Source organism: Coturnix japonica, chromosome 24 (genome assembly GCF_001577835.2).
Source record: "Coturnix japonica isolate 7356 chromosome 24, Coturnix japonica 2.1, whole genome shotgun sequence".
NCBI classification, from domain to species: Eukaryota; Metazoa; Chordata; class Aves; order Galliformes; family Phasianidae; genus Coturnix; species Coturnix japonica.
This window is the reverse complement of record NC_029539.1, coordinates 4,395,252-4,423,050: the sequence shown is the minus strand read 5'-3', so window position 1 is coordinate 4,423,050 and position 27,799 is coordinate 4,395,252. Positions and strand designations below refer to the sequence as shown.

Here is a 27,799-nt window from a genome sequence, read left to right as displayed (position 1 = left end):
TGCAGGGCTGGAGGGGAGGCAGATGGAGGCTGCTGCAGGAGCAGGGAGGCCTGTGGGCCATGCAGAGAGCCCCAGTGCTGCAGCGTTTGAGCCAGAGCAGCCAGCAAGCTGCAAGTGACACTGGCTTGTGCTGCGGTGCCATGTGTTGCCAAGAGCAACTGGTTCCTTGTGCTAATGTGATGCTTTTCTGTTTCATCTGATTTCAAGAGTCCGTCGTAGGGAACTGTATGGACAGGAGCTCCCCGGGCCAAGCCATGCAGGTGCCTGACCACAACGGGCTGGGCTACCCAGCACGGCCAGCATCCAGCGAGCACCCGCGGCCCCGCACCCTGCAGAGACATCACACCATCCAGAACAGTGATGATGCCTACGTAAGTGGGAAGAGTCCTGTGCCCAGCAGCTTTGGGTTATGGAAGAGGTACCACAAAAGAAAGGCAGCACCCTGCTCTGCAGGGCTGCTAGGGATGAATTGCTGTTGGGACTCAGCAGTCAGCACCCCCATTTTGCTTAATCCTGAAAGCATTTTAGCAGAGACCAATGTGGAATTTCTCCTCTGCTCATGTGTTGCCTGATTTGTCCCAGTGCTGGCTGTGTTATTCCTTTTGTCCCCAGGGTGTTTCTGATGAAACTATTTGCACTGCCCCAGGCTTGGCTCTGGCTGCAGTAGTTTTACAGATGCACAGAGCCCAGCTTTCAGCTCTGCAGTGTGCTCAGTGACCTGGGCCACGCCAAGAGCAAAGAGCAGCTGCTCTGCTTTCTGCATTTTGGACCTCTCAGAACAATCAGACCCAGATTGTGGCATGTTTCTTGCTACAGCTTCCTACTGCTGTAGAGCAGAGCTTTTCCCTAACTATTGATAGTATAATATAAGTCTATAAGGGGGTTGAGTTGTCCATTCGTTCCATATTGAGGTGACATTGGCTGTACCTACACTGTCCCTGATGTGTACTCTTGTACTCTGAAGCCTTTGCTGAAGGCTGGCAGAAACTCCCTGTGCAGCTGTCAGAGATAGCCAGGGAAGCTGCTTGCAGGTGCCTGGCTCTGGTCCCACTTTGATTTGTGTCTCCTCAGGTGCAGTTAGATAACCTGCCTGGGATGAGCTTAATGGCTGGAAAAGCACTCAGCTCTGCTCGGATGTCTGATGCCGTCCTCAGCCAGTCGTCGCTCATGGCCAGCCAACAGCTGCGTGACAGGGAGAGTGAGGGTAAGGACCTGGCCAGCTGCAGACATGGCGTGGGCACTGCATGGGGGTAAGGAGCTGTAAGGACCTGCATTGTTCTGACAGCCTGCATTGCAAAGCCACCTCGGCTGCCAGTGAGCTCTGCAGGGATGGAAGGGTTAGCTGTCACCTGTGGGATCAAAGCCTCCTCAATGCTGTTTGCATGAACTGAATTAAAGAGAGTCTCTTGGATTTCTCACTGCACTTGAGGCTTGGGTGCCGCAGCCATCTCCAGCTCTAACATGTTTTGGGTACAAACCTGTGACAGTCTGTAGAGCTCTGTGCTTGGGTGCTGCTGAGCTTGTGACAGCAGTGAACTGGGCTTCCTGCTGGCCTGAGCCACCTGCAGAAGCTGCAGCTCCTCAGTGCTCCTAATGCAAACCCTGATGTTCTTTGATGTTACAGAATGCGGAGAAAGTTTGGAAGGTCAAGAGCATCCCAACCTAGGTGATGGCAACCAGCATCTAAACACCTCTTGTTACCCATCGACATGTATCACAGATGTCCTACTGAGCTACAAGCACCCGGAGGTGCCCTTTGGGATGGAGCAGGCAGGGGTGTAACCAGGAGGGAGTGAGTATCGGTGTCCTCCTTTTCTCTTCAGCTGCACATCTGGGCTCTCCTGGATGGCAGCTCTGAAGCTGCCTGACTTTGTCCATCTCCTTCCCCACCCTTTTGCTCTAGCATTGGTTCAGGGCTGGAGGAGAGACCCTCAGCTCTGAGCTCCTTCTGTTGGATGTCCCTTCTGTGTGCTCAGGGCCCTCTTTTGTGCCTTTGCTGTCCTTCCAGAGCCATGTTTTGTTGGTGTGGGCTCTGCTCTGGGCTCTGCCCTGCGGGTTTGGGCTGGGAATGGGCTGTGGGAGCAGGATTGCTGTTCTCTGGTATCTCCTAACACATCTCTGCTTCTCTCTGTTTCAGGTTTTATGTACAGCTTTGAAATGAAAAAGGTCCATTTTAAACCAACAGTATCTAGCAGCATTGCGCCAAATTGCCGTAGTATTTCTGACTAACTGGAATACCATGGCCCCTTTCCTCATAATCACTTCATCCAGTGTGTTGTTCCTTTGGTTCCTTTAATTTTTATATATATATATATATTTTTTGCCGTATTTGCCTGTAACTCCCAGCTATCACCGAAAGAACCGGAGAACCCCAAATCCTACACGTCAGCGGAGCCCCGAGCACTGAGCCTGGTCTGGAGGGCTGCGAGCATCCAGGGTAGGGGGCTGGCACTCAGAGCAGAGCCCACGGAGCCTGCAAGGCAGGCAGGAACCTGCAGCGCATCCCTGCCCCCCTCTGCTGGCTCCTGAGCAGGGCGCAGTGCCCACCCCCCTCCCCGCAGCGCTCACCTCCCGCCTGCCTGCAGAGCGCCTGCCCTGGTGCAATATGTCTCATCTCTGTCTGCTTTCGTTCCTCACTTTGGCACTGTGCTAAACAGGATCACTTCTATCCCTTCCCCAAAACCAAAACCCCCTTTTTTTGGATGTTTTTCATTTCTAACCCCCCACGTGATTTTCTTCTTTTCCTCCTTGGCTTAATGTAGGGAAGACAGATTTTCCCCCTTTCTTTTCGGAGCTTTTCCTCCCGATCATCAAGGAATCCTTTTTATTTTGGGAAATGTTGTTTTATTATTATTGTTATTAATAAAAGGCAAAAGGAATTTCTGTTTGAGAGACCTTTTTACCTGGATTCTGTTCTTACACCCATTGTGACTTGCACTTTTGTTCCGAGTGTTTGCTTTCTTTTCATGCCGTTGTAATTGTGACTTGGTTTTTCTTCTCTTGTGCCCGTGGCAAATTGGTGTCCTCCTCTACGCGGTTCAGATACGCAGAGATCTCTTCTCTGTTCTTCTTTTTGCTCTTTCCTTGGCTGAGAGAAAGCAAAGCCTCCCCTTTCCCTCCCCCTCCATCATCCAGGCTATGGGGAGAGCTTGGCGTCACCGTCACCCTTTGGGACTTTTGAAGCTCCACCTGGAAATTCTTCTTAATGACACTTTTGGAATATTTAAGACATAGATATCTAATAATAATAAAAGGATTGACCCAGACCTCCTGAATTTTGCACAGAAGGAAGTGTGAAACCAGCATGGCAGAGCTACATTCGCTATGGGCTACCAATGCCTCCCCCCATATCCCCATCCCTTGGTCCCCAGGAAAGTGATGCTCAATGCAGTCTGGAGAGCTGGAGAGGAGGAAAAGCCCACAGCACCGAGCTGAAGCTGGTGATATGGGAGGGAAGGGGCTGGGAGGCACCAGGAGGCACCAAAAACCTTTTTGCTCTGTACCTTTGGTTTGTTTTCCTTTCATTTACACTGTTTATTCCTGGGAGAGGTGGCCGCCCTACAGTCAGCACCCAGCGGGGGGACTTCGCTTCTAACCGTGCCATTTCGACGTATCACCTTTGGGTTTTGGGTTTGGTTTCTTTTCATCATGGCTTTGTATTGCAGTAATCGATACGCGCAGTGTATGTTGAATGTAGATGAAAATACTTTGCTATTCTTTCTGGGTTTTTGGAAATGTCAGAAGTTATTATTTTTCCCCCTTCATTTATGTCAGACTAAAAATTAAGATATATAAAAAAAAAAAAAAGAGGAAAAACCCGAAGTTTTGGTAAATCTTCAGTCCATTTTTTTGGTTGGGTGTTATTTTTTTTGGGGGGGTGGGGGTTGATTTCTTTTGGCGGGTCACTTGCAACGCGTCGATTGGTCGGACGGTGGGATCATGGCAAATAAAACCATGCTGGTGATCTTCCCTGGCTTCTCTGTTTGCCTTGTTGCTCAATGCCGGGGGTGGATGGGGGCCACAGGGCTGCCCAGCAGAGCAGCATGTGCTGTGCTGACCCCATAGGTCACCAAACCACCCCATCGGGTGCACCCTGCCAAAGCCCGGCTTCCCTCTGAGCCCTGATGGGAAAGACCTTGAGCTGCAGCCGGGGGAGGAGGGCTGGGAGAGAGGAGCTGCTCCTGGTGGTGGGCTGAGGGGCTGGGGGTGTGGATGTGGGCACAGCAAGTGTGTGCGGGGCTGCACCAGAGCTGAGAGTGTCACTGCTCAATGAGCAGCTGCCCCGTGGCATTAACCAACCCAACCAACCCAACCCCAACCAGCCCAACACTAACGAACCCAACCCTAACTAACCAAGACATTAACTAGGCCAACACTAGCCAACCCAGCACTAACTAACTCAATACTAACCAGCCCAACACTAACGAACCCAACCCTAACCAACCAAGCCATTAACCAGCCCAACACTAACCAACCAAGCCATTAACCAGCCCAACACTAACCAGCCCAGCCATTAACCAGCCTACCCACTACCCAACCTGTCCACTACCCAATGCATCTGTTAACCAACCTATCCACTAATCCACCCATCCACTAACCAGCCAAGCCATTAACCACCCCATCCACTAACCGGTGTATCCACTAACCAACCCACCCACTAACCAGCCCATCTGTTTGTGCCCGTGGGACCTGGGGGCCATGCCCATGTCTGTGTCCCCAACTCAGCCTCCTTCGGGCTCAGCCCTGGTGCTGGTGGGACAATGTTCATGTGATGTGGGGTGGCCGTGCTGCAGATGCTGTTTGCTCTGTGCTGAGCCTGTGCCCCACCGCCCGGCTCCGTGTTGACAGCAGCGGGCACACAGCAGCCTCAGGGCACCGCTCGGTCCCTCCGCTTTGGGGGCACGGCGGGACGCGGGCAGGGTGTTGTGGGGGGGGGTCTCCATCTATGGGAAGGATGCGGGGGGGACTCACGGGGGTGACGGGAGGAGAACGAAGGGTTGGGGTCCGGGCGGCCAAATCCCTGCGGGTATAAACCCGGTGCCCGGGCTCTTGGCCAATCCCCGGGGGCTGCCTGGAATCTGGGTCACCCGCAGCGTAAACATCTCCTTGGCCAACTCCGCATCCCCAGGGAGCTCCTGTTTGCTCGAGGCTCTGCCAGACCGGCGCTCCTTGGCTCTCTGTCCCGGGCCGTGCACACGATCCTTGAACTCTACGCGCCACATCGGCCGCGTCGGGGAGTGATTTCTTGGGCTGCAGCGCTGCCTTATCTCCTGCGGGAACTGCCCCTCCTGCATAAATAGCGGCGGTGGGGAAGCTGCGGGCTCACACGGGACGAGCAGAGCGGAGCAGCGTCAGGACAGAGCCGGTAAGAGCCCGAGCTGTGAGCCGGGACCCCCCTTCCCACCCCGCAGCACCGGGCTCGGAGCCGGTCCTGCTCAGGGCTTCCTTGAGCCCAACTTCTCGCTCTGCCCTCAGGTTCAGCCCGAAGATGAGAGGCGTGCTGGTGACCCTCGCTGTGCTCTTCTTGACGGGTACGTCCCAACAGGGCTGAGCCCCTTGTGGGCGATGCAGAGCGCGATCCCGAAGCGCTCCGTGCAATTAAACCGCAGCCAAGCGCTCCCCGGAGCCTGCAGCGCCCCATCGGTGGGGCTCCGACCCACAGCTCCCGGGCACGGCAGTGCAGTGGGATCCCCCCCATCTGCCCGTCCCCAACGCTCTGTCTGTCCCTGCAGGCACCCAGGCCCGCTCCTTCTGGCAGCACGATGACCCCCAGACACCCCTGGACCGCATTCGGGATATGTTGGACGTCTACCTGGAGACGGTGAAGGCCAGTGGCAAGGATGCCATCTCCCAGTTCGAGTCCTCTGCTGTGGGCAAACAGCTTGAGTAAGTGGGGAGATGCGTGGTGCTGTCCCTGTCTCCATGTCCCCATGTCCCCATATCTCCATATCCCCATATCCCCCTATCCCACTATCCCCATGTCCCTATGTGCTGTGTTCCCATGTCCCAATGTCCCCACGTCCCCATCTCTCCATGTTTCCACATCCTGTGGCTCTATGTTCCCACATCCCCACGTCCCCACCCCACATCTGACCCCGTACTGCTCTCCCCAGCCTGAAGCTGGCTGACAACCTGGACACGCTGAGTGCTGCAGCTGCCAAACTGCGTGAGGACATGACTCCCTACTACAGGGAGGTGCGCGAGATGTGGCTGAAGGACACTGAAGCTCTTCGTGCTGAGCTGACCAAGGACCTGGAAGAGGTGAAGGAGAAGATCCGACCCTTCCTGGACCAGTTCTCTGCCAAGTGGACCGAGGAGGTGGAGCAGTACCGCCAGCGCCTGGCGCCCGTGGCTCAGGAGCTGAAGGATCTGACCAAGCAGAAGGTGGAGCTGATGCAGGCCAAGCTGACCCCAGTGGCCGAGGAGGTTCGGGATCGTCTGCGTGAGCAAGTGGAGGAGCTGCGCAAGAACCTGGCGCCGTACAGCAGCGAGTTGAGGCAGAAGCTGAGCCAGAAGCTGGAGGAGATCCGTGAGAGGGGCATCCCTCAGGCTTCCGAGTACCAGGCCAAGGTGGTGGAGCAGCTCAGCAACCTGCGTGAGAAGATGACGCCTCTGGTGCAGGAATTCAAGGAGCGCCTCACCCCCTATGCTGAGAACCTCAAGAACCGCTTGATCGACCTCCTGGATGAAGTCCAGAAGACCATGGCCTGAGCTGCTGGCCCAGGGACTGAGCCCAGGCCATGCCGGCCCCCAGGAGACCCCTCCTTACCCTCCTCTATCTCCCACCCCCACCCCGACCCGGAGTCCGTCTCAGCTTTGCCATTCTTTTGTCAAATAAACGTGACTTAAGTTATTGGAGCTCACTCAGTCTTTGCAGTGGATGCTGGGGATCTAAGCCATAAGTGGGGATGGGCCCTTTGGCACCCCCTTAGGGTGGGAGGCTGCAGGGTGGGGAGCTGGGTTAGTGTTGGCTTAGGGTTTGCTGATGCCCATAGTGCCAGTCCCAGCTCTGCTCAGGATGTGGTCACAGTGATGCTGGGCTGGGAGCTCCCCATGTGCCACCAGCTTTGTGCTGAGCACCTCAAGAACACAACCCTGGGCTGGGGGTCAGCTGGGTGTCAGATGGACACCATGCTCACATTGGGGTTACACACCCCATCACCACCCCACACACATGGTGCAGCGCTGTGCTCAGCACCCCAGCCCTCCTCCATTACACCCCCCCCCCAACAACACCGCAGGGACAGAAGCCATCTCACTCCAGCTCCACTTTATTGCAAGAACCACAACAGAAAGGAAATGTTGTGTTGATGAATATGATTTAGTCGGGAAGTATTGGGAATGGTTGGACTAGATGATCTTCTAGGTCTTTTCCAACCTTGATAATTCTGTGATTCTGTGAAATGCTGCTGTGTATGGGATGGGGAGCAGGACCCCCCACCAGCCCACAGCCGGGCTATGCGCTTGGTGTCTGCTTCAAGAGCGCGGTCACCTGCTCCCTCAGCTGCGCCAGCTGCTGCTTCACCACGTTGGTGTTGTCTGACAGCCATGTCCTGCAAAGGGACCACATCAGAGCAGGGTCTCAGCTCCGCTCCCCCTGACCCGTGCCATCCCTATCACCAGGGGCACACTGGGGGTCACTGGGGTACGAGGTGCTGGTGGGGGCACACGGCCTCACCTGGCTTGCTGAGCTGCATCTGACTCACGCATTATGGTCATGGCAGTCTTGACTGCCTCGGTGGCTTCCTTGATGAGCTCCTGCATCTTCTTCATCACCGCCTCTTTCTTATCGGGAGCATCAGCCCCTGCAAAGCACACAGAGCGTGGGCATGGTGCACCCCAAACCCCCACTGACCCCTCACTCCCCATCACCCTTACGTGCTCCCACTGCCAGGATGGCCACAAAGGTGAACAGGAGTAGGATGGAGACCCTCATGGCTGGGGAGAGAGCAGAGCACATGGTGTGGGGTCAGATGTGACTCCCAGACCCATCCCCTGGATCCCTGGTGTTGGTCCCGGTCCTGGGGGCCCCGCACTCACCTGGCTACGCTGTGCTTTGCCTCCGCGCAGTGGGGGCTGCTCTGAGTTCCCATTATATACCCTCCCCAGAGGCCGCATGTTCAAAGGTCAGTGGTGGTGCGACCGCAGGCAGGGTGCCCATTCCCGAATCCCTTTCCCCGCTGCCAGCTTTTATTTGGATGGGCTCCTCTGCTCCCCCAGAAGGGGTTGAGAAATCCCCAAGGGCCAAGGCCGGGGGCTGTGCATGCGTGTCTGCACACACGTGTGAGGGGTGGGGGCGGCTGCGGGGCACATACAGCACAAGGGTGACATCCAGTGGCACCCACTGCAAGCCAAGCATGGGATGCTGCGGGGTGGTGGGCTGCAAAAGCAGGGGGGTGGGTGGCAGTGCCAAGCTGCGTCCTCAACTCCAAACACCCCGAGATGGGGTCACAGCCATGTCTCCCCACACCTCCCCATCACCCTGTCGGCAACACCATGCACCCCATGGCACGTCTCCTCCTGCTCCATCTCCATCCTGCTCCGATAGAGTCCCAGCCCCACGTGCCCCCTGCCCTCTGCAGGCCATACCCACTCCCCCTGGCAGTGTTGCCCCCTGGCACCCCGCCGGGCTCCGCGGTGATCTCAGCTCTGCGCTCACGTCAGGCGCTTCCACGTCGCGACCTTGCTAAAGTCCAAGCTGCGGTGCGGGGCTGCGTGGAACCCGGCGTGGCTGCTCAGGTGCATAAATAGCGGCGGGTGCTGCTGCACGGCAGGAACCACAGCACACAGCAGAGCACAGAGCATCGCTGGCAGCACTCAGGATGTCGCTGAAAGGGGCCGCCTTCCTCTTGCTGCTCCTGGTTGTGGCAGGTGAGGCAGCTCCCATCCCATTGGGGGTGGTGGGGCTGAGATGTGGCTGTGCCTTGGGGTGGGATGGAGGTAGATCTGACCTCATATCTCTGTGCCTGCAGGGACACGGGCCGATGTCAGCCCTGACCAGGTGGCCACTGTGATCTGGAAGTACTTCACCGAGCTGGGCAGCAATGCCAAGGAGACCGCGGACCAACTGCAGCAAGCTGAGATCACCAAGCAGCTCAAGTGAGTGCAGGGACCACCGAGGGCTGTGGGCATGGGAGGGCACAGGGTGCTGGGAGATGGGAATTGGACGCAGGGCACCCAGCAATGGGTGCTGGGTGCTGGACACAGGGCACTGACTGCCCGCTCTCCACAGCACCCTGCTGCAGAGCAACCTGCAGAGCATGAACTCCTACGCCAAGGAGCTGCAGCGGAGCCTGGTGCCCTTTGCCACGGAGCTGCAGGCACAGCTGGTGCAGGACTCGCAGCGGCTGAAGGAGCAGATCCAACGCGAGCTGGCCGAGCTGCAGGCCAAGCTGGCTCCCTATGCTGACGAGGTGCACCAGCAGATCGGCACCAACATCCGTGAGCTGCAGGCCAAGCTCAGCCCATACGCCGATGAGCTGCGCTCGCAGGTGGACCGCGGCACCGGGGAGCTGAGGAAGGCGCTGGAGCCCTTTGCCACCGAGCTGAGGGAGAGGCTGCAGGACAACGCAGGCAGCATCCAGGCCTCTCTGGGCTCCTTCTCTGAGCGGCTGCAGCAGAAGATTGACAGCAGCGTGGAGGGGCTGAAGGGGCAGCTGACACCCCTGGCTGATGATCTGAAGGAGCAGGTGGCACAGAGCGTGGAGGGGCTGCGCAAGGGGCTCAGCCCTTATGCCCAGGAGGTGCAGGACGGCCTGAACCGGCAGCTGGAGAGTCTCACCATGCAGATGGAGCGGGTGGCCGAGGAGCTGCGCTCCCGCCTGGCTGCCAGCTCGGAGGAGATGCGTGCCCAGCTCAGCTCGCAGGCCCAGGAGCTGCAGCAGGCGCTGGGTGGAGATGCTGAGGCCGTGAGGCAGAGGCTGAACCTGCTGGCACAGCAGCTGGATGAACGCCTGGTGCAGACGGTGGAGGCGTTCCGGCAGCAAGTGGCCCCCACCAGCGAGACCTTTGGGCAGCAGCTGGTGAAGAGGCTGGAGGAGATGAAGCAGAAGCTGGAATCGGGCACTGCAGGTGTGGAGGATCACCTGGACCTCCTGGAGAAGGAAGTGAAGGAGAAGGTGGCCACCTTCCTCAGCACCATGGAGCAGGCAGAGAGCTGAGCCCTCCCTGCCATTCAGAGCACTCACAGCTTCTCCCTATGGCAGAAATAAACTGGCACTTTGTGATGCACCCTGTGGTCCGTGTCTGTCCTTCTGCATCCATCCTGGCCTATGGGTGACCCCCAAATTTGGGTCCCAGGGAGCCCGAAATGGAGCATGGGATGTCACTGTATCATGGTCTCAGTGGTACATGGGCTCCCCTGGGGCTCTGGTGGGGAAGGCATAAACCTGAGCACCCCACTCCCCATGGCCGGGCCTCAGCAGAACCCCAACCCTGGCAGGTGCTCTGCAGCTCTGCACTGCCCTGCTCCAGCCCATTGCCCCCAGCAGGATCCCAGCTCCTGGCCCCAGAGCCCATTAAGGATGGGCGATATGAGATGGGGTGCTGCACATTGGCAGAGTACCCCCAGAGGTGACCCCACATGCAGAGGTGTTTGCACAGAGAAGGGAACAAGGCTGCACTTTGGCCCCCAGCCCCAGCCCCATCCGGATGGAGGCGGCCCTGGAGGTGCCTGGTCCCAGCAGGTCTGCTCCTGCCCCTGTTTGCTGGGTTGCTTTAGAGCAAACATTTCAAAGCCCGGGGTCAGCAGTCAGGCAGGAGCAGCCCCACAGCAGCCCATGCAATGGGCACCCTTATGTACAAAAAGAGGTACAAGAGCTGCACAAGAGCACTGGGGTGAAAGAAATACACAAAACCACTGAGCCTTTGGCATTCTATAGGGAAGTAGCTGCTCACAATTTGCAGACAACCAGCCCACATCCCATGGGGCACTCTCTGGTCCGGGCACTCCCTGCTCTGCTCTCCCATTTCCCACACAACAGACCCCTCATCCCATGCACAAGGATTTTGCTCCACGATACAAAGGTCAGATGGGAGCGAAGGTCAGCTCCATCCCGAGAAATCCACAGAGCAAACAGTGAGGGCCCATTTATCACTGGAACAACAAAAAACACGAACAATCTGCCCGCTGGGAGATGCTGGCGGAGCAGGGAGGGCTCACTGCAGCCCTGGGGGTTAAGGTCAGGCTGGATGACCACGGTCTGGCTGGTGCAGGGCACGTGCAGCAGTCAGGTGATGGGCATTCACGTCATCCCCCAGGCACGCTGCTGAACCTCCACGTTGTATTTACATGGAGTGAGGTCCAAAAAGCCTTCCCCTGTGGATGCGCTTATCTCAGAGCTCTTCTGCCGCCCGCAGATGGGTTATATAAAGTGAGCCCGTGCCTGGCTGCAGCAAGAGGTGAGAGCAGCCAGGTGCAGGGCAGAGGTGCAGCCTCGCTGTGCTCCCTGTGCTGGGGACACTTTGGCCTCTGGCAGAACGTGTCTGACCTTGCTGGGCAGCCCCACTCAGGAGCAGTACTACTCCAGACCCCAGAAGCGAGGTAAAATTGGGGAGTGAAATACAGGGATGGATAATGGCCCACGGGACAGAGACCTGCACTGCGGCATGAATTAACGCTCCCCTTCTCTCTTTCTCTTGCAGAGTTGCAGCTCGCTGGCCCAGCAGATCATGTCGTTGAAGGCTGCACTTCTGCTCACCCTCCTGGCCACCCTGCCAGGTTGGTGTCTGTGTAGCTCCAGGCTGCCCAGTGGCACAGAGATGGGGTGGAAAAGGGGTATGGGGGAGCAGAGGCGGCCACTACTCACATGGCACAGCTGCTCTGGCCCCGTGATGGGTTTCTAAGTCCCCTTGAACCAATGCCATGATCACTGTGTGCCAACCTGTCCCCATCCTCCTGCCACCTGGTGACTCAGAGTGATTCATCAGTGGGGCAGGTGGTGGCTGCTGTGGGCACAGGGGTCGTGCAGGAGCACAAAGCCCTGCTGGCTGCATCCCTCAGCCACTTCAGGGCTGGCTTCCCAGGTGACACAGAACTGGTAGAACATGATGAAGCCCAACAGCATCCCCACCCCAAACCCACATTCAACCACCCCAACTGTTCTGTTTCCCTTTGCTCTGTATCTCCTGGTCTGTGGGCTGCTCCAGTAATAACCACTGCCCTTCTCCTTGCAGTGTCACCAGCCGAGCTGGCACGGAGTGGCTTCTGGGAGTACCTCAGCCAGCTGACAAGTGACAAGGACAGCCTAGAGCAGGCACAGGGCAGCAAGCTGGGCAGGGAGTTCACGTGAGTATCCTGCTCCTGGGGCTCACAACCCACTGAGTGGAGCTGGATGTCAACCTCGTGCCCGTCCCGTCAGTCAGTGGTGCTTTATTAACCGTGTCTGCTGTCCTGTACAGAAACCTGAAGGAAAGCCTCCAGGACAGGGGCAGCAACGTGGGGAACTTCCTTGAGAAGTTGGCACCTCTCAACAGAGGCATCCAGCCCCGGCTGTACCACGACTCCGACAGCCTGAGGAAGCTCATCAGGAAAGAGCTGGACAGCCTGAGAGTGAAACTGTCCCCTTACGTGGACGACGTGCACCACAGAGTGGGCAAACACCTGGAAGACCTGCGCTATCAGCTGCAGCCCTTCACCGAGGAGCTGCTGGACCAGGTGTCCCTCCGTGCACGGGAGCTGCAGCGACACCTGACGCCCAGCCGAGACGTGGCAGCTCAACTGCTGGACGGCGTGGACGAAGTGCAGCGTTTCATGGCTCATTACGCCGATAAAATCGCCTTCCACACGGACCAGGTGAAGGACATCTTCCAACCTTACGCTGACAGGTTACTGAGCGAGATCCAGCGCTCAGTGGAGGAGCTCCACAGGAACGTGGTCCCGCACAGCCCCGCCAGCCCCGAGCAGCTCAACCAACACATCGGTGAGTTATCAGCCAAACTAACCCAGAACGCCCGGGATCTGCACCGCAACATCCAGCGCAACCTGGAGCAGCTGAAAGCCAAACTCAGCCTACACCCGGGGGAGCACCATGAGGAGATGGCCAGCGAGGTGCAGCAACGCATCGAGGAGTTCCGAAGGGAAACGTATCGACAGATCCAGGACTTCACTCGTGCCGTGCACCAGGAGACGGAGGACATGAGGCTCAAGCTGTCGGCTCGGCCTCAATATCTAGAGGAGGCTGCGGGCAGCCCGGCCCCGCTGGAGGATCTAAGGGCCAGTCTGGACGCGCTGTGGCGAGATCTGGCGTATAGTCTGAGCGAGCGTGGAGGAGAAGCGGCGTGATGGCTGGGTACGGGGAGCGGACACAATAAAGCCAGCAGGCCTCGCCTCTCCGCCGCCATCGCTGTCCCCCCGCCGCCATTACTGCCTCACCGCCGCCATTACTGTCCCTCGGCCGCCATTGCTGCCCCGCCGCCATTACTGTCCCTCCTCCCTGTCATATGATCGTTGTCCCCGTCATGTGACTGATATCACGTGGCCTCGCGTTGAGAGCGGGCCCGGCCAACATGTCGGCTCTGGGAGCGGTGGAGGCGGGTGCTGGGGGTGCTGCTCTGTTCCGGCCTCTTAGTGCCGAGGATGGAGAGCAGCAACCGGCGGAGATCGAGTCCCTGTGCATGAACTGCTTCCGAAACGTGAGGGCGGGGGGGTGTGAGGCCTGTGGTTGGGGCTGAGGCCTAGTCGGGGGGCGAGGCCTGTGGTAGGAGCTGAGGCCTAGTCGGGGGGNGAGGCCTGTGGTAGGAGCTGAGGCCTAGTCGGGGGGTGTGAGGCCTGTGGTGGGGGAGGTGAGGCCTGTGGTTTGGGGTGAGGCCTGTGGTGGGGACTGAGGCCTGTGGTGGGGGGGGGTGAGGCCTAGTCGGGGGGTTGAGGCCTGTTGTGGGGGAGGTGAGGCCTGTGGTGGGGGGTGAGGCTTGTTGGAGGCCGGAGCTGGGGCTGTGTGGGGCTGGAGCCCTGCAGGGCTTTGCAGGCCGCCCCCCGGCTCCATCGGGCTCGTTGCTGCTGCAGGGGGTGACGCGGCTCCTGCTCACCAGGATCCCGTTCTTCAAAGAGATCATTGTCAGTTCCTTTGCGTGTGAGAGCTGCTCCTGGTCCAACACCGAGATCCAGTCTGCGGGTCGCATCCAGGAGCAGGGTGTGCGCTATGCATTGGCCGTGGCCTCCCGGCAGGTGAGGCTCCTCCCAGCAAACAGCTGGCTCTGTACTGCCTCAGTGTGTGTCTTTGTTCCTCAGTTGGCCTTACTTGAGAATAAAAGCTCCTGTGCCATGTGAGAAATAGCTTTTTATTTGTTGTATCCTTGTAGTCCCCAAACCTGAGTATATTACTAATGCACACATATAGGAATTATCTTCCTGCACGTCCTATTTATCATACCAGCTCATTGCTCCCTCGCTGTGATGTCTGCAGGTTTGTGAGGGATCTGCCCCTCCTCGGTGGGTGGGTGAGGCAGGAGTTTGGGCTGGATGTTGGGTGGTCTTTGAATGTGTAACTTCAAACTGGAATGGGATGTTTGTCCTGTTTCTGCCTCACAGCAAAGAGAGAAGCTGCTAAAGCTGTCCTGAATCTGATGATGCTGCTTCAGCAAGAGCTGCGTGCCCCAGTGTGGGCACTTAAGGTGCAGAGGCTTCTGGTTCTAACGCTGCTTTTGAACTGTTGTGTGCAGGATATGAACAGGGAGATTGTGAAGACTGACTGTGCCACTATTCGAATTCCAGAGCTGGACTTTGAGATCCCTGCCTTCTCCCAGAAGGGAGGTGGGTATGTGGCATGTGCCCATTTGCATGTCTCTGTTGTGTAGCAGGCTGTGTTTGAGGAGCAGCCCTCCTGTCTGTGTACGTAGTCAGGGGAAGCCATCAGGTTTGGGAACACTGCCGTGGTTTACTTAATGCAGCTTCTTTTTCTTTCCCTGTCAAGTTCTTACCACCATTGAAGGCATAATTGACAGAGCTGTTATGGGTCTGGAGCAGGACCAGCCAGTGCGCAGGGTAAGGTGCTGTGAAAGAGGAATTTTTTGAGAGGTGCTTGTTTAACAAATGCTCTCTTTGTAGCTCCCTCACCTATTGGCTTTACACTCTGCTAAGCCTATTATAAGCTTCAGTTTGTGCTATTTGACAGTGTGCTATTTGACGGCTTCAGCTCTGGGTTGCCCCTGATATCAGTTTCAAATGTGTCCTCTTGCAGGCAACAGACAAAGAGGTGGCAAGTAAAATAGATGAGTTCATTAGTAAATTAAAGCAGCTGAAAGAAGTACATTCCCCTTTCACATTCGTAAGTATGCTCAGGAGCGCAGACTCATTCTGTTGGAGGGGTGGGCTGGCTTCTTAAAGCTTCCTGTGGCTCTCTTCTCCTGCAGATCATAGATGATCCTTCAGGGAACAGCTTTGTGGAGAATCCCCACGCACCTCAGAAGGATGAAGCTCTTGTAGTCACATATTATAAGCGGACTCCCCAGCAGGCTGCTACGTTGGGTCTTGAGGTAACGTGGAGGTGTTGTTCCCTTTCTGCTGGGTGTGCTCTCAGGACTGATCCATCTCTTGCTACCTGGGAGACTCTAGGAGGCACAGGTAGAAGCTAATATTGCTTCTGGCTTCTTCTGTTGCAGGAAGAGGAGTTGGGTGAGAAGCCAGATGATTCTGCAGAGGACCTGAGGAACGAGGTGGGTGATTTTTGCAGTGTAGTAACAGCTGTGCACAGGTGACAGGCATGTAGGGCTGGCTGATGCTCTCTGACTGTCCTTTTCATTCCTGTTCTTTAGGTACTGCAGTTCAACACCAACTGTCCTGAGTGCAATGCTCCAGCAAACACAAACATGAAGCTAGTGCGTATCCTTTGAGTGGTGGCATGGGCTCAGATGGGATACCCTGCAAAGGCCAGGGTATGGGCTGCTTTGTGAGCTGACCTAGTCCTGTTCCTGCTGTATCCATAAGGCACAAATAAATAATTCCTAGTAGAAGCTGCAGGTCACTCTTAGGTATTTCTTCTGTTGAATTTTCCTTGACTGTCTGCTCCAGAAATCCCACACTTCAAAGAAGTGATTATCATGGCCACAAACTGTGACTCCTGTGGGCACAGAACAAATGAGGTGAACTACTGTCTTCCTTTTTCTCTTTTGTGTGTGTTGGGTGGTGTGTTCTGCTATGCTTTGGTGGGTAGGAGATTCTTAGACTTGCTGGCCAGGCTCCTGTGTTTCTTAAATGAGTGAAGGGAGAGAATGTTGTGTCTCCACGAGCTGCATGTAATGAATGAAGATAATCCATCTCCAGACCTGTGTGTGTTCCCTGTTTTTGAGGGGTTGCCTTGTGTCTGGAGTAACCTCAAGTACAAAAGTCCTGTCTGCTGACTGCCAGGTGTTCCTAGGTGAAGTCTGGAGGAGCAATTGAACCCCGAGGCACCAGGATTACCTTTAGAATTACAGATCCTTCAGACATGACGAGAGACATCCTAAAGGTAATGAACCTAAAGGTTCATTCATGTGTGCATGCTGGATGCATTCCCATTCAAGCAGAGGAGATGCCAACATCCCTCCCCTCCCCTCCATCCCCACTGACACCCTGCAATGCCCCCCCACCCTCCTTCCCTCCTTGGCTCCTGCAGATGATGCACCATGGCCTGGCTGTTCCCTGAGGAGCGGGGCTGTCAGGATTGACATGAAGGTCTCTGTTGCAGTCGGAAACGTGCAGCGTGGAGATTCCAGAGCTGGAGTTTGAGCTGGGAATGGGAGCACTGGGAGGGAAATTCACCACTCTGGAAGGGTTGTTGAAAGATATCAAAGACTTGGTGAGTGGTCCTGGTTGCACACCCCAGCGTGCTTCTTCCCTTTGCAGCATAATGTGTCAGTTAGACATGTGGATTCATTTCCAACTCCTGTACCCCATTGGTTTGGGGCCAGCAGGGGTCAGACTTGGTCCTGCTGTCAGTTTGAGTCCTTATCATGCATGAAGGCTGCTTCTCAACACCCAGCAGAGCTCCTCTGTATCAATACTTAGTCTGCCTGTGGTATGAGAACACTTTGGTTCTGGCTTTCTCTTGCACTGTATAAGTGCCTGTGTCTGCTCTTCCAGGTTGAGAGAAACCCATTCACTTTGGGGGACAGCTCCACTCCAAGCAGAACAGAAAAGCTGAAGGGGTTCATTGGCAGATTGCAGGAGGTGAGTGTCCTCCCAAGTCTCATAATGTGGTTTTGCCATCACTTTTGCTGCTTTGAAGCTGTTAACTCCTTGATGAGTGTCACCGTGGCTCTTTGAGCTGTTCCACACCTTTGTGCCATCACCTCATCAAGCTCTTGCTGTTACTGAGGAATATGTCAGAAACATGAAGTGTGCTGTGAAGCTGCTGGGAGTATTGAGGGATCAGAAGAAGCCTTGAAGTGTTGATATGCTGCTCTCCCTGTGCAGGTAATAGAAGGGAAGACAAAGACTGTCTTTATCATGGATGACCCTGCAGGCAACAGCTATCTCCAGGTATGTTGGTGTGAGCTCAGACCTGGGCTATTCAGAGCAATTTGAGTGGGTTTTGTTGCTTTCCTTGGCTCTGTGTTGGCTCTCAGGGTTTGCTCCGGGCTTTTCTCTCCCTGCAGAATGTATATGCCCCAGAGGAGGACCCGGAGCTGAAGGTGGAGCACTATGAACGTACCTATGAGCAGAACGAAGAGCTGGGCCTTAATGACATGAAGACTGAGGGCTATGAGGCAGCACCAGCCTCAGACCGATAGCAGCAGGGTGGGGTGAAGCAGCCCCTGTGTGCTCTGAGGAGCTGAACTTCCTTTCCATGCTGCTGCAGAGCGAGAAGATCCTGGTTGGGGGCTGTTTGGGTGGCCAATAAATCGTTATCACCATGTATGTGCTATCAGGGTTGAGCTGGAAGCCCCGCCCCCTCCCTCGAAGCCCCGCCCACTCATCCCCGCCATTAACACCGGAAGTCCCGCCCGCCGCCTTTACCTCACAGCGCCGTTCCTCTGCCCTTCACTTCCGGTGTCGGTGTCATGGCGGTGCAGGGTGTCTCCAAGGCTCAGTACCTGCAGCGTTACCTCAGCGGCCCTCCCGCCGAGCAGCCCCGCCGCCGCCGCAAGAAGAAGCCCCCGAGCTGCTCCGGCAGAGCCGGGTGAGTGCGGGTGGTGGTGGCTTCCCCTTGAGGCCTACATCTGCTTCCCCCCATCCCGGTGAGGCCTGCAGGCCTCAGGCGGGCGCTCCGCTGATGCTGGGCTCTGTGTGTGCCCGCAGGATGCGGATCGTGGATGACGATGTGGGATGGAGCAGCATCGCCGCTGTGCCCGAGAAGGAGCAGGAGGAGGATGAAGGCGACATGCCCGTGGTGAGCGCATAGACACGGCTTGGTCTTCAATGGGGGCAGGAGGAGTCTCTGTATGGGGTGGTTACGTTTGGAACCACCGCTTACAAAGACTAAAAGCGTGGGGCTGAGCCTCTGTGGCGGCTGTTAGAGCCTTAAAACGGCCGGGTGTGGTGAGGCAGAGCGAGATGAACGGCTGTAGAATGTGCTGAGTGCTGTCTGTGAACATGAGTAGGAAGATAACATGGCAATTAAGATAGGGCTTTGCCTTCAGCTTCTCTCTTCCCTTGGATCCATCATTTCTAGTTCAGGACTAGCTGACCTTTCAGTTTAGAGAGCATGGATCCCTTTATTGTTTTAAGCTGTGTTGGTTGGTCTGTTGTCTGATCTTCAGGTGGCAGAGTTTATTGATGAGCGTCCAGATGAAGTGAAGCTCATGGAGGAGTTCCGAACAAACGCTAAATGGAAGCTTTTAGGAGGTGAGGGTGGATCTTGCTGTCATTTCTGCCTGAATGTTTGTACAGTTCTAAACAGTGACATCACAAACTAAGGGTAGTTATGAAGAACCTTAATGGTGGTTGCTTACTGATTGTTTTTCCTTCAGACCAGAATGAAGAATCACAAAGCTCAGATATTTCAGTCCCTGCCAAACCTACCACAAGGTAAGGATCTCCAGCTATAAACTCCAGCACTGATTAATCCTAATTTCTGTTTTCACCTGCCTCATTCTGCAATTTCAAGGTGTGAATCAAAGTGTGTGAAGGAGCTTTCCCAGGGATACCTTTTCCCATGTTGGATCCACTCTGGCTGGTGGAGAAGTGCATCCAGCTGGCATTGCTGTCTGGGTTTCTGCAAGGTTCATGAGCAGTTATCCCACAGTCCTTTGATATCAGAGCCATCTGTGTGATGACAGACTGCAGATGTGTAAGATAGTGAGGATGGCGGTGTTACGACACGCCTCTTTTCTGAGGTAGTTATACAGGATCAGGTGTTGCTTTGTGAGAAGATGATTATTCTAGGGCACAGAGTGGGGTTTATAGTTTGAGCATAATAAGGTTTAATGAAGGCTTCAAGTGATACAGTTAAGAGTTTTTCTTTGATTGACGTCTCAGAGTGCTTCTTGAATTGTTCTTGTGCAATCTCTTGCTCAGTAATGCAGATCACTGTATGTTACCCTACTGGTGACTTCACAGATCTCATTTGATTTCTGTTTCCACTCTGAAGACAAGAAAAGAAAATGAGTAAGCTGACTCTTATTTAACTTTCTTAGGCAACGTCATGACTCCCCAGACAACTCACCACCAAGGCGAGTACGGCACGACTCACCAGATTTGTCCCCACTCAGACAAGAAAGAAATGATTCTCCCAGCCTCTTACCTTCCAAGCAAAGACAGCGTGACTCCCCCGACCTGTCACCTCCCAGGAGGAAACGCCACGACTCCCCAGACTTATCACCCCCGAGGAGGAAACGTCATGACTCTCCAGACTTATCACCTCCCAGAAGGAAACGCCATGACTCTCCAGACCTGTCACCCCCCAGAAAGAAACGCCATGACTCTCCGGACTTATCACCCCCTAGAAGGAAACGTCATGACTCTCCAGACTTATCACCCCCTAGAAGGAAACGCCATGACTCTCCAGACCTGTCACCTCCCAGGAGGAAACGCCACGACTCTCCAGACTTGTCACCCCCCAGGAGGAAACGTCACGACTCTCCAGACTTATCACCCCCTAGAAGGAAACGCCATGACTCTCCAGACCTGTCACCTCCCAGGAGGAAACGCCATGACTCCCCTGACCTGTCACCCCCCAGAAAGAAACGCCATGACTCTCCAGACTTATCACCCCCCAGAAGGAAACGCCATGACTCTCCAGACCTGTCACCTCCCAGGAGGAAACGTCACGACTCCCCTGACCTGTCACCCCCTAGAAGGAAACGCCATGACTCTCCGGACTTATCACCCCCCAGAAGGAAACGTCACGACTCCCCCGACCTGTCACCCCCCAGAAGGAAACGTCACGACTCTCCGGATCTCTCTCCTGTAAGAAGCAGTTCAGCAATGGGAAAAAAAGGTGAGCATGTATAAGAATGCGTAATGCAAAAACATAGAGTTGTGGTGGATGGGTTATTGTTTCTGTTGGTAAAACTTGTTGTCATGCTGTATTCTGATTACTTTGAGAAGAATTAACCTAAAAGTAATTTGTGTAAGTCTTAAATGCTTGTCCAAAGGGAAAATGAAGTTTAAGCCTCGTCTCTGAACAGTGCATGTTCAGAAGGAATGGAACATAAAGGCTGATGTCAATGCTTGTTCTTTCCCTACAGCTTTACCTCACTGAAGGTTTTGATTTTACTGTGGGTTATCTCATCTGTCACCATCTTTAGGCCTCTGGTGGTTCTTATTAATGTATGTTTGTGTTGCAGATGTTTCCTCGGTAAAAAAGATGCGTCATGACTCTGATTCTCCACCTCCACGAAGAGGTGCCCAAAGTGCCTCTGAGGCAGACCTTTCTCCCCAGCGGAAGAATCACAGGTTAGGTCTATTCCACATGTGAATTCTCATAATGTGAATTATGAGTGATTCTCATAAGCACGGTCCTCTTAAATGTGTTTAGAGCAAGTCTTCATGCTCCAATTTCTCTCATCCTCAAAGGGCTCTGCCTTCTGGAAAGGGTCAGCGTGGTTCAAGGAGTCCCTCCAATCTCTCAGATCATCGCTACCCAGATGAGAAGGGATCTCCCAAGAAGGTAAGGGGTTTGTCTTTCCGTCTGTGCTGAAGATTGCTTCCTCTGATAGCAATCATTAACAGTGTGATGGCTTACAGATGGTAGAGCAGATATATAGCTTGTAAATGCAGCTGTGCCACACTGTCAGTTTGCCATAAGACCACGTGTGAGGTAGATGGAAGATGAGCTCTGCATGAGCACTCTGTATTTCTGGAAGTCTGTGGAAGCTGTTTGCAAAGATGGCAGCAAAGTGGCTTTGTAACAGAGCTGCCTCTCGTGTAACTTCCCCTTATCATACCTGTGAGTCACTGGGCAGCTCTCAGCCAGCAGTAAATGTGATTCTTGTTTGATTTGCAGGCCAAGATGATGTCTGGGGTCAAAGCTGGTTTGGTGTCAGCTGACGTGCTGCGGAAAGAGCAGCAGGAGCTCAGGAAGCAGGAGAGAAGTAGCAAGCACTTGGAAGGTAAAAGTCTGAAACCAGTGCACAGACATCAGCTTTTAGTCTGCTTTTGGCTGCCTGTTAATGCTGTATCAGGGCATGTCTTAAAATGCTGGTAGTAAGGGTGTTGATGGAGAGTGTCTGTGTTGGCTGGCATCCAGGCATGCTGATGAATATACACAGGTAAAAGCCACTGGGTCTCTAAAATAGAAATTTATGAGTGGTGATTTCAAAGAGGTGCCAATGAGACAATTGTGAGGCTTTTGTGTCTCATCTGCCCCATCTGCTATTCCTGATCTGAAGGAGCAGGCTGTTACACCTATAGCTCATTGCATGAGCTATGGAGTGGTTTGGAAACTGAAATATTCCCACGTGAGTGACTCAGGATATCTGTTATCCCTAGAGGAATCCCGACACACGGAAACCATCTTCCGCGACAAGTCAGGCCGCAAGAGGGACCTTGTGCAGGAACGTCTTGAGCAGAAGCAGAAAGATGAAGCAAAGTTGTTGCATGATGAGCAATATGCCAGATGGGGAAAGGGGTAAGGTGTCTTGGTGACATGTCACTTTACAGGTTGCAGACTGGGGGTTGGCAATGAGTTTTGTGCCTGGGACCAGGTTATTTTGTGTGGGATTACCCTGTCTGTTGCTGGGTGCTTCTCAGGGATGCTACACACAGTAGATTCTGATCAATACTACAATTTGAGCAGATGGCAGTAAATTATTCCTTAGTTTTGAGGTGGTACTTTGTATGTGTTTTTAGATTAGCACAGGAAAGGCAGCAGCAGCAGAATGTGGAAGATGCAATAAAAGAAATGCAGAAACCATTGGCCCGTTACATTGACGATGAAGATCTGGATCGAATGCTGAGAGAACAAGAGAGAGAAGGAGACCCCATGGCTGAGTTCATCAAAAAAAGAAAAGCCAAAGAGAACAAGGAGAAGAAAGGTATGGAAAGCTGTGCTGGTGCAGGTTTTAATGCCCAAGGAGCATAGAAATGCAGCTGCTGTTCAGTGAACAGTGTGAGGTTGCTGTGGCAGCTGAGTCCTGAAGATTGCATTGTAGTAACCAATGTCTGTATTGCTGTTTTTGTCTCTAGAGAAACCTAGGTACAGTGGACCAGCACCTCCTCTCAACAGATTTAATATATGGCCTGGGTATCGCTGGGATGGGGTGGACAGGTAGGTATTCCTGATACACTGATGTCATTGAATGGTAGTAAAACTAAATGAGCTTTTGCCTCAGAGAGCTTACAGTGAGTGAGATGCAACTTATTCAACCTTAACACTTCTCATGGTTATGAATGGCTGGTAGGGACATGCTTGTCTGGGACAAAAGGGAGCCAGGTTCTGTTCTGATCTGTTGTGGCACTGCCTGCTGTTTGCCACAGCTCAGAGTGGAAACTCAGCTGGAGGTGTTGATGCAAAAGTAGTGGCAAACATGTGATGTCATTTAAAAGCTTTGTGGCTTTAGTAGATGTGCACGGTAGCCCATGGTCTTGTTGGTGTTATTTTGTAGGTCCAACGGATTTGAGCAGCAGTTCTTTGCCAGGATGGCCAATAAGAAGGCAGTTCAGGAGCTGGCATACAAGTGGAGCATTGAAGACATGTAGATAGAAGAAATAACCATGTGAAACAGCACGACTGAATTGAGATCTGCCTGCTACCACTGCCAGAGCCAAAAGTAACGGCTCCTCTGCCTGGACCAAGCACTGTTCTTGGCATTCAGTATCCCAGTGGATTGTCTTCTTGGAAGCAAGGCTGTGTTTAGAGGAGAGCTGCTGGAAAAGGATTTTCCTGCCAGCCAGAAAGGACCAGTGCCAAAAACTGGAGTGGCTGCTGCCCACAGAGGAACACTTCTGCTCCCTGGTGTTCCTTCATGAGGTGCTGCAGACACTGGTGTCTGACCCACTTATTTCTTTACTAATAAACTGTAGAAACTGTGTTGAAATGTTCTATGCCAAATGCTTTGTCCTCTGAAGGCAGTTGACAGGTCTTCAGATGTCCTAAATCTCAGGTTTATTTCATGGTGGAAGCATGCTGGGATTTAAGTCATGGAGGGTTAATCCTATCTGGTGTGTTGGCCTATTGCAGCACACGGTTGTGGTTTCAGCTATGGCTGAGTTCTTCCAGAGGGTGTTTTTTGCTCTGAAACAACTTAATACTGTGAGCTGATTTACCTGTGGGCTCATGTTATGTCTGCCCCATGTTCTCCATGTCCTTGCTAATGAGCCCAGAGAGCTTCTGCTTGTTCAATGTTGTGTAACTCTTAACCCTTCTGGTTCCTGGAGTCTTTGGCTTGCAGTGAAGTTAGCACAGCAGAGCTTCCTGTAGCCCTTATGGGAGCTGTGCCAGGTGGGTCAGTATGTGGCAAGAAGCTGCTTGCTGTACATATAACTCTAGTTCTCTACTAGAAATGGCTGAATGAACAACACGCCATGTTATATTTGACAGCAAAGTCTTCAGAAGCTCCAGCAGCTCCTTGGGGGTCAATTTCTTGTGGCAATAAACACGCAGAGGCCATTTAAACTGTTTCCCTTGGCCATTATTTTCTTCAGAGTAGCTAATGGTCATGGATTAGTCCCTACAGCTTTCTCTCTGGACAGCCTTGCTGATGGCTCTTAGCGCTGCTGCCTGGGGGCTCGCTTCAGCACGAAGCATAACCTCTCTCTTGTGATTAGATTTGTCCAGCTTGCAGCTGGAGGCCAAGCAGAGCGCTGCGCTCCATCCCTGATTGCAAGAAAGCATTTCTAACTAAAAACAACGGGTTGGTAACAGACATTGTATGGAAGGGTTACATAGCAACAGCATCGGAAGGTTGTGAGCCTGAGATGCTCTACCAATGAGTGTCACCACTGTACCTCACAACTGAACGCCACCGCTGCAAGAAGAAGCTCCCAAGCTGCTCCACCGGACCCTTTTGTTTAGAGAGCATGGATCTCTTTCTTTATTGTCTTAAGCTGTTTGTTTGGTCTGTTATCTGAGCTTCAGGTGGCAGTTTATTGATGAGCATCCAGATGAAGTGAAGCTCATGGAGGAGTTCAGAACAAACAGTGGAAGCTTTTAGGAGGTGAGGGTGGATCTTGCTGTCATTACTGCCTGAATGTTTTTACTATTATAAGCAGTGAAATGTGATTCTTGTTTGATTTGCAGGCCAAGATGATGTCTGGGGTCAAAGCTGGCTTGGTGTCAGCTGACATGCTGTGGAGAGAGCAGCAGGAGCTCAGGAAGCAGGAGAGAAGTAGCAAGTACTTGGAAGGTAAAGGTCTCAAACCACTGTACAACATCTGCTTTTGGCTGCCTGTTAATGCTGTATCAGGGTTTGTCTTAGAGGGCTGGTAGTTAAAGTGTTGCTGGGGAGCATCTGTGTTGGTTGGCATCCAGGCATGCTGATGAATTCACACAGGTAAAGCTGAGTCCTCAAGTTCTCCTTCAGGATTTAGTGCCACAGTGGCATCTTCTTTTATTGACCTGTTAGCACTTTCTGTTACTGCTTAGAGTGCAGTATCTAGTGACTTAAGTAGTCAACAAACTTCAGCTTTTTTAATGGTATTGTCTGGAGTTTCCACTGTGAGCTCTTTGGCTATAATGCAGCCAGTGCTTTGGGTCTGTGTATATGTTCCAGGCTGGGGATAATGTGACCACAGGATTGCACTGAAGAAACAAATGGCTGTAGTGCTGTTTCTGTCTCTAGAGAAACCTAGGTACAGTGGGCCAGCACCTCCTCTCAACAGATTTAATATATGGCCTGGGCATCGCTGGGATGGCGTGGACTGGTGGGTATTCCTGATACACTGATGTCATTGGTAGTAAAACTAAATGAGCTTTTGACTTAGAGAGTTTACAGTTAGTGAGATGCAATGCATTCAATCTTATCATTGCTTACAGTCATGAATGGCTGGTAGGGACATGCTCTGGGACAAAAGGGAGCTCTAGTAGATGTGCACAGTAGCCCATGGTCTTGTTGGTGTTATTTTGTAGGTCTAATGGATTTGAGCAGCAGTACTTTGCCAGGATGGCCAATGAGAAGGCGGTTCAGGAGCTGGCATACAAGTGGAGCATTGAAGACTTTCTCAACTTCTTTTCAAGGCTGCAGTTTTAAAATTGTAGATGTAGGTACAGATGTTTATTACTACCACGGGGACCTTATAGCAGAGTTCATTACAGTGCTGAATTTATAATATGTGTATTATGGTTTTATTACCGGAGACTTTCTTGCTAAGATATATCTGTGCAAAGCAGTGGAGTACAGGAGAGTTTAGCTGGTGTAATTTACACATAAAAATGAAGCCTTTTGTATCGTTGCCCAGATGCAAATTGTCAAATGCTGTGATGGCTGTTGTGGATAATAACATACGGGCTTTGAAATGGCTCTGCAGCTTCAGGAGGGCCAGGGGAGCTGCCTGTCTCCGTCTGTTGGTGGATCACGTGTGTCTGCAAACAGGCTGGATTGGAACACCTCCAGCCCAGAGCTGCTTTGCAGTGTCCCATCTGTGTCTGAAGAGTGGAGAGGGGGGGCTGGGGACACAGCTCTGCGTGGGCAGTAAGATCTGACACAAGTGAGTGTGAATACATCTGCCCTTTTCCTCTCAGAGTGACTCCAAAGGCAGCAGAAACCCTTTGTGAGTATGGAGCTGGGCTCTGGTATCTCTTGTGATGACTGCAGGATCCAGTATGTGGGATGGTGGCTTCGTGTGCAAGGTATCCAACGCATCTGAGTTGGACAGTGAGAAGAGGAAAGCTGCCTGCACCTTGATGAGAGCTCGTACACCTCAAGAGGGAACAGGAGGGCGGTGAGGATGAGTGCTGCCTCCCCCCACCAGGCCATTTCAGCCGGCAGAGGGTGCTGGCACACCGGGTTTGGCCTTGCCTGTGGCACAGAGGGCTGCCCCTGCCCAGGGCTGGATGCATAAGGTATAAGTGCAGCTCTGGGCGCCGCAGCACACATGTGCTAAGGGGTGTTTGGGGTGTGCTGCGTATTCTGGAGCCCCACCTGAGGTCTGAGCACACAAGTTGTTCCCTATGTATGCCTTCTCATTCTGACCCTGTGAATGCAACATGTGTTGGCCAGGGAGGAGGGAGTATGGCTTGTCCCATTGCCCTTGGTCTGCGTCCTGCTTTGGCACAGCTCTGCTGTCTGACATGGCTGTGTGTGAGCGGTTGTGGCAGCAGAGAAATTGGGAAACACTCTGGGATCCTTTGGGATGAGAGGGGTGATATAGAGACAAAGTGAGCAGTGCTGGGGAGTGGATCACTTGATTATTGTTTCTGGAAGGGCAGCAGTCCCTTTCTTGGCATCTTAACAGCGACTTTGATTAGCTTTAACCAAGAAAAAAAAAAAAAAAGAAAAAGGAATATTAAAATCTTAATTTAATTTAAAACACTGTCATTCACAGTCATGGCAAACACCAAGCAGAGTAATTATTATGCAAATGAGGCAGATAGAAAAAATGATTAATAATTGCACAAATTAAAAATTATTGTAAACATCCTGTGACGAGTGATAAGTCCGCGAGGAGTGCGTGCGCAGGAGGCAGCGTTGCTCTGTCAGCTCCTGCATCCTGATTTTCTCATTAGTGGGATTTAATTAGCAAATGATGTGGAGGAACCGAGCAGCTTTTGGGGCTGGTTAAGGGTCGCTGCGCCCGGTGTGTGGTTCCAGGTGATGGTAGAGAGGTGCTGGGGTGCACCCTGAGCTTTGTGTTCAGCTCCGTCCCAACAACTGTGGCTTTTAGGGTGTTTGGGCAGGGAGAAGGGGGACCTACAGCTGCTGCCTGGGGTCGGCAATGCTGTGTTGTCCCACATGCTTGTCCTCATGCCACCCAGCTTCTGCTCTCTGCCATCCCCAGGTTCTGGGCTCTGAGCTGCCCCAGCAGCGCAGGCTTCACCCCTGACCAGCCCCGAAATGGGCAGTTGCTAATTACTGAGAGAGTTTGCTCCCTCCAAGAATTAATGAGCTTATTTGTCTGGCATTTTGCTGCTAATTGCATAACATTATTTTTTCCCCCCTGTTCGACTGTTTTGCTTTTATACTTTTGACAGCGAGCACGATAATAATAATAATAGGCTTACACTGGCTAATAGGCTTACGTGGTGCATTATTCATGTCAAGGACAAGCAATTAAGCTTGGCCTCACACATAATAATTAGATTTTTGTTGATGAGCTCATCAGTAATGTGTTTAGTCAAGATTAAGAGCTTAATTCCTGGTGGGTGACATCACCTGCCCCCTGCCACCCCTGGCCATGGTGTGGGGTGCAGGAGGGACCACAACACTGTGCTGGCAGGTTGGTGAGCCGTGCATCTGTCTGTATTTCACCCCAGGAAACAGATGGAAGTGGGTTCTATGAAATGCT

The 27,799-nt window shown here is 53.4% G+C and overlaps 6 protein-coding genes across 9 annotated transcripts in view; all 6 read left to right on the top strand.

Moving 5' to 3' along the window:
• SIK3 (SIK family kinase 3) overlaps nucleotides 1-3,837 on the top strand; it is a 65,881-nt gene extending 62,044 nt beyond the window's left edge. For all 4 annotated transcript variants that reach the window (XM_015883891.2, XM_015883893.2, XM_015883892.2 and 1 more), the window contains 4 exons: nucleotides 208-371; nucleotides 1,072-1,204; nucleotides 1,625-1,792; nucleotides 2,138-3,837. In XM_015883891.2, the coding sequence (XP_015739377.1) occupies nucleotides 208-371; nucleotides 1,072-1,204; nucleotides 1,625-1,782 (455 nt within the window). In that variant the 3' untranslated portion in view covers nucleotides 1,783-1,792; nucleotides 2,138-3,837. The remainder of the gene's footprint in view (nucleotides 1-207; nucleotides 372-1,071; nucleotides 1,205-1,624; nucleotides 1,793-2,137) is intronic.
• Nucleotides 3,838-5,160: 1,323 nt separating this feature from the next.
• Nucleotides 5,161-6,863, top strand: APOA1 (apolipoprotein A1). Its single transcript, XM_015883900.1, has 4 exons — nucleotides 5,161-5,365; nucleotides 5,476-5,531; nucleotides 5,733-5,886; nucleotides 6,114-6,863. The coding sequence occupies exons 2-4, from the start codon at nucleotides 5,489-5,491 to the stop codon at nucleotides 6,709-6,711; spliced, it is 795 nt and encodes a 264-aa protein (XP_015739386.1). The 5' UTR covers nucleotides 5,161-5,365; nucleotides 5,476-5,488; the 3' UTR covers nucleotides 6,712-6,863.
• A 1,895-nt stretch (nucleotides 6,864-8,758) lies between these two features.
• On the top strand, nucleotides 8,759-10,230 carry APOA4 (apolipoprotein A4). The gene is made up of 3 exons (XM_015883897.2): nucleotides 8,759-8,871; nucleotides 8,973-9,099; nucleotides 9,233-10,230. Exons 1-3 carry the CDS (start codon nucleotides 8,823-8,825, stop codon nucleotides 10,158-10,160), a joined length of 1,104 nt encoding a protein of 367 aa, XP_015739383.1. The 5' UTR covers nucleotides 8,759-8,822; the 3' UTR covers nucleotides 10,161-10,230.
• A 497-nt stretch (nucleotides 10,231-10,727) lies between these two features.
• On the top strand, nucleotides 10,728-13,340 carry APOA5 (apolipoprotein A5). The gene is made up of 4 exons (XM_015883898.2): nucleotides 10,728-11,542; nucleotides 11,644-11,719; nucleotides 12,175-12,286; nucleotides 12,400-13,340. The coding sequence occupies exons 2-4, from the start codon at nucleotides 11,671-11,673 to the stop codon at nucleotides 13,280-13,282; spliced, it is 1,044 nt and encodes a 347-aa protein (XP_015739384.1). The 5' UTR covers nucleotides 10,728-11,542; nucleotides 11,644-11,670; the 3' UTR covers nucleotides 13,283-13,340.
• A 40-nt stretch (nucleotides 13,341-13,380) lies between these two features.
• ZPR1 (ZPR1 zinc finger) lies at nucleotides 13,381-17,831 on the top strand. Its single transcript, XM_015883895.2, has 14 exons — nucleotides 13,381-13,632; nucleotides 14,003-14,164; nucleotides 14,659-14,749; nucleotides 14,910-14,980; nucleotides 15,177-15,263; nucleotides 15,349-15,471; nucleotides 15,598-15,651; nucleotides 15,751-15,817; nucleotides 16,007-16,077; nucleotides 16,353-16,442; nucleotides 16,662-16,772; nucleotides 17,057-17,143; nucleotides 17,390-17,455; nucleotides 17,572-17,831. The coding sequence occupies exons 1-14, from the start codon at nucleotides 13,507-13,509 to the stop codon at nucleotides 17,704-17,706; spliced, it is 1,341 nt and encodes a 446-aa protein (XP_015739381.1). The 5' UTR covers nucleotides 13,381-13,506; the 3' UTR covers nucleotides 17,707-17,831.
• A 46-nt stretch (nucleotides 17,832-17,877) lies between these two features.
• Nucleotides 17,878-23,972, top strand: BUD13 (BUD13 homolog). The gene is made up of 12 exons (XM_015883894.2): nucleotides 17,878-18,095; nucleotides 18,215-18,305; nucleotides 18,676-18,760; nucleotides 18,886-18,943; nucleotides 19,552-20,354; nucleotides 20,704-20,812; nucleotides 20,933-21,026; nucleotides 21,363-21,468; nucleotides 21,848-21,986; nucleotides 22,208-22,392; nucleotides 22,544-22,625; nucleotides 22,963-23,972. Exons 1-12 carry the CDS (start codon nucleotides 17,977-17,979, stop codon nucleotides 23,054-23,056), a joined length of 1,965 nt encoding a protein of 654 aa, XP_015739380.1. The 5' UTR covers nucleotides 17,878-17,976; the 3' UTR covers nucleotides 23,057-23,972.
• Nucleotides 23,973-27,799: the final 3,827 nt, after the last annotated feature.

What these genes read in the sequence shown, in the direction of transcription:
- BUD13 (XM_015883894.2), top strand. Translation starts at nt 17,977, where the DNA reads ATGGCGGTGCAGGGTGTCTCCAAGGCTCAGTACCTGCAGCGTTACCTC. An exon ending in CCCCAGCGGAAGAATCACAG is followed by an intron (nt 20,813 to 20,932) that starts GTTAGGTCTATT and finishes TCATCCTCAAAG; the next exon opens with GGCTCTGCCTTCTGGAAAGG. An exon ending in TATGCCAGATGGGGAAAGGG is followed by an intron (nt 21,987 to 22,207) that starts GTAAGGTGTCTT and finishes ATGTGTTTTTAG; the next exon opens with ATTAGCACAGGAAAGGCAGC.
- APOA4 (XM_015883897.2), top strand. Translation starts at nt 8,823, where the DNA reads ATGTCGCTGAAAGGGGCCGCCTTCCTCTTGCTGCTCCTGGTTGTGGCA. An exon ending in GCTGCTCCTGGTTGTGGCAG is followed by an intron (nt 8,872 to 8,972) that starts GTGAGGCAGCTC and finishes CTGTGCCTGCAG; the next exon opens with GGACACGGGCCGATGTCAGC. An exon ending in GAGATCACCAAGCAGCTCAA is followed by an intron (nt 9,100 to 9,232) that starts GTGAGTGCAGGG and finishes CGCTCTCCACAG; the next exon opens with CACCCTGCTGCAGAGCAACC.
- ZPR1 (XM_015883895.2), top strand. Translation starts at nt 13,507, where the DNA reads ATGTCGGCTCTGGGAGCGGTGGAGGCGGGTGCTGGGGGTGCTGCTCTG. An exon ending in CTGCTACGTTGGGTCTTGAG is followed by an intron (nt 15,472 to 15,597) that starts GTAACGTGGAGG and finishes CTTCTGTTGCAG; the next exon opens with GAAGAGGAGTTGGGTGAGAA. An exon ending in CAGAGGACCTGAGGAACGAG is followed by an intron (nt 15,652 to 15,750) that starts GTGGGTGATTTT and finishes CCTGTTCTTTAG; the next exon opens with GTACTGCAGTTCAACACCAA.
- APOA5 (XM_015883898.2), top strand. Translation starts at nt 11,671, where the DNA reads ATGTCGTTGAAGGCTGCACTTCTGCTCACCCTCCTGGCCACCCTGCCA. An exon ending in CCTCCTGGCCACCCTGCCAG is followed by an intron (nt 11,720 to 12,174) that starts GTTGGTGTCTGT and finishes TTCTCCTTGCAG; the next exon opens with TGTCACCAGCCGAGCTGGCA. An exon ending in AAGCTGGGCAGGGAGTTCAC is followed by an intron (nt 12,287 to 12,399) that starts GTGAGTATCCTG and finishes TGTCCTGTACAG; the next exon opens with AAACCTGAAGGAAAGCCTCC.
- APOA1 (XM_015883900.1), top strand. Translation starts at nt 5,489, where the DNA reads ATGAGAGGCGTGCTGGTGACCCTCGCTGTGCTCTTCTTGACGG. An exon ending in CGCTGTGCTCTTCTTGACGG is followed by an intron (nt 5,532 to 5,732) that starts GTACGTCCCAAC and finishes CTGTCCCTGCAG; the next exon opens with GCACCCAGGCCCGCTCCTTC. An exon ending in GCTGTGGGCAAACAGCTTGA is followed by an intron (nt 5,887 to 6,113) that starts GTAAGTGGGGAG and finishes TGCTCTCCCCAG; the next exon opens with CCTGAAGCTGGCTGACAACC.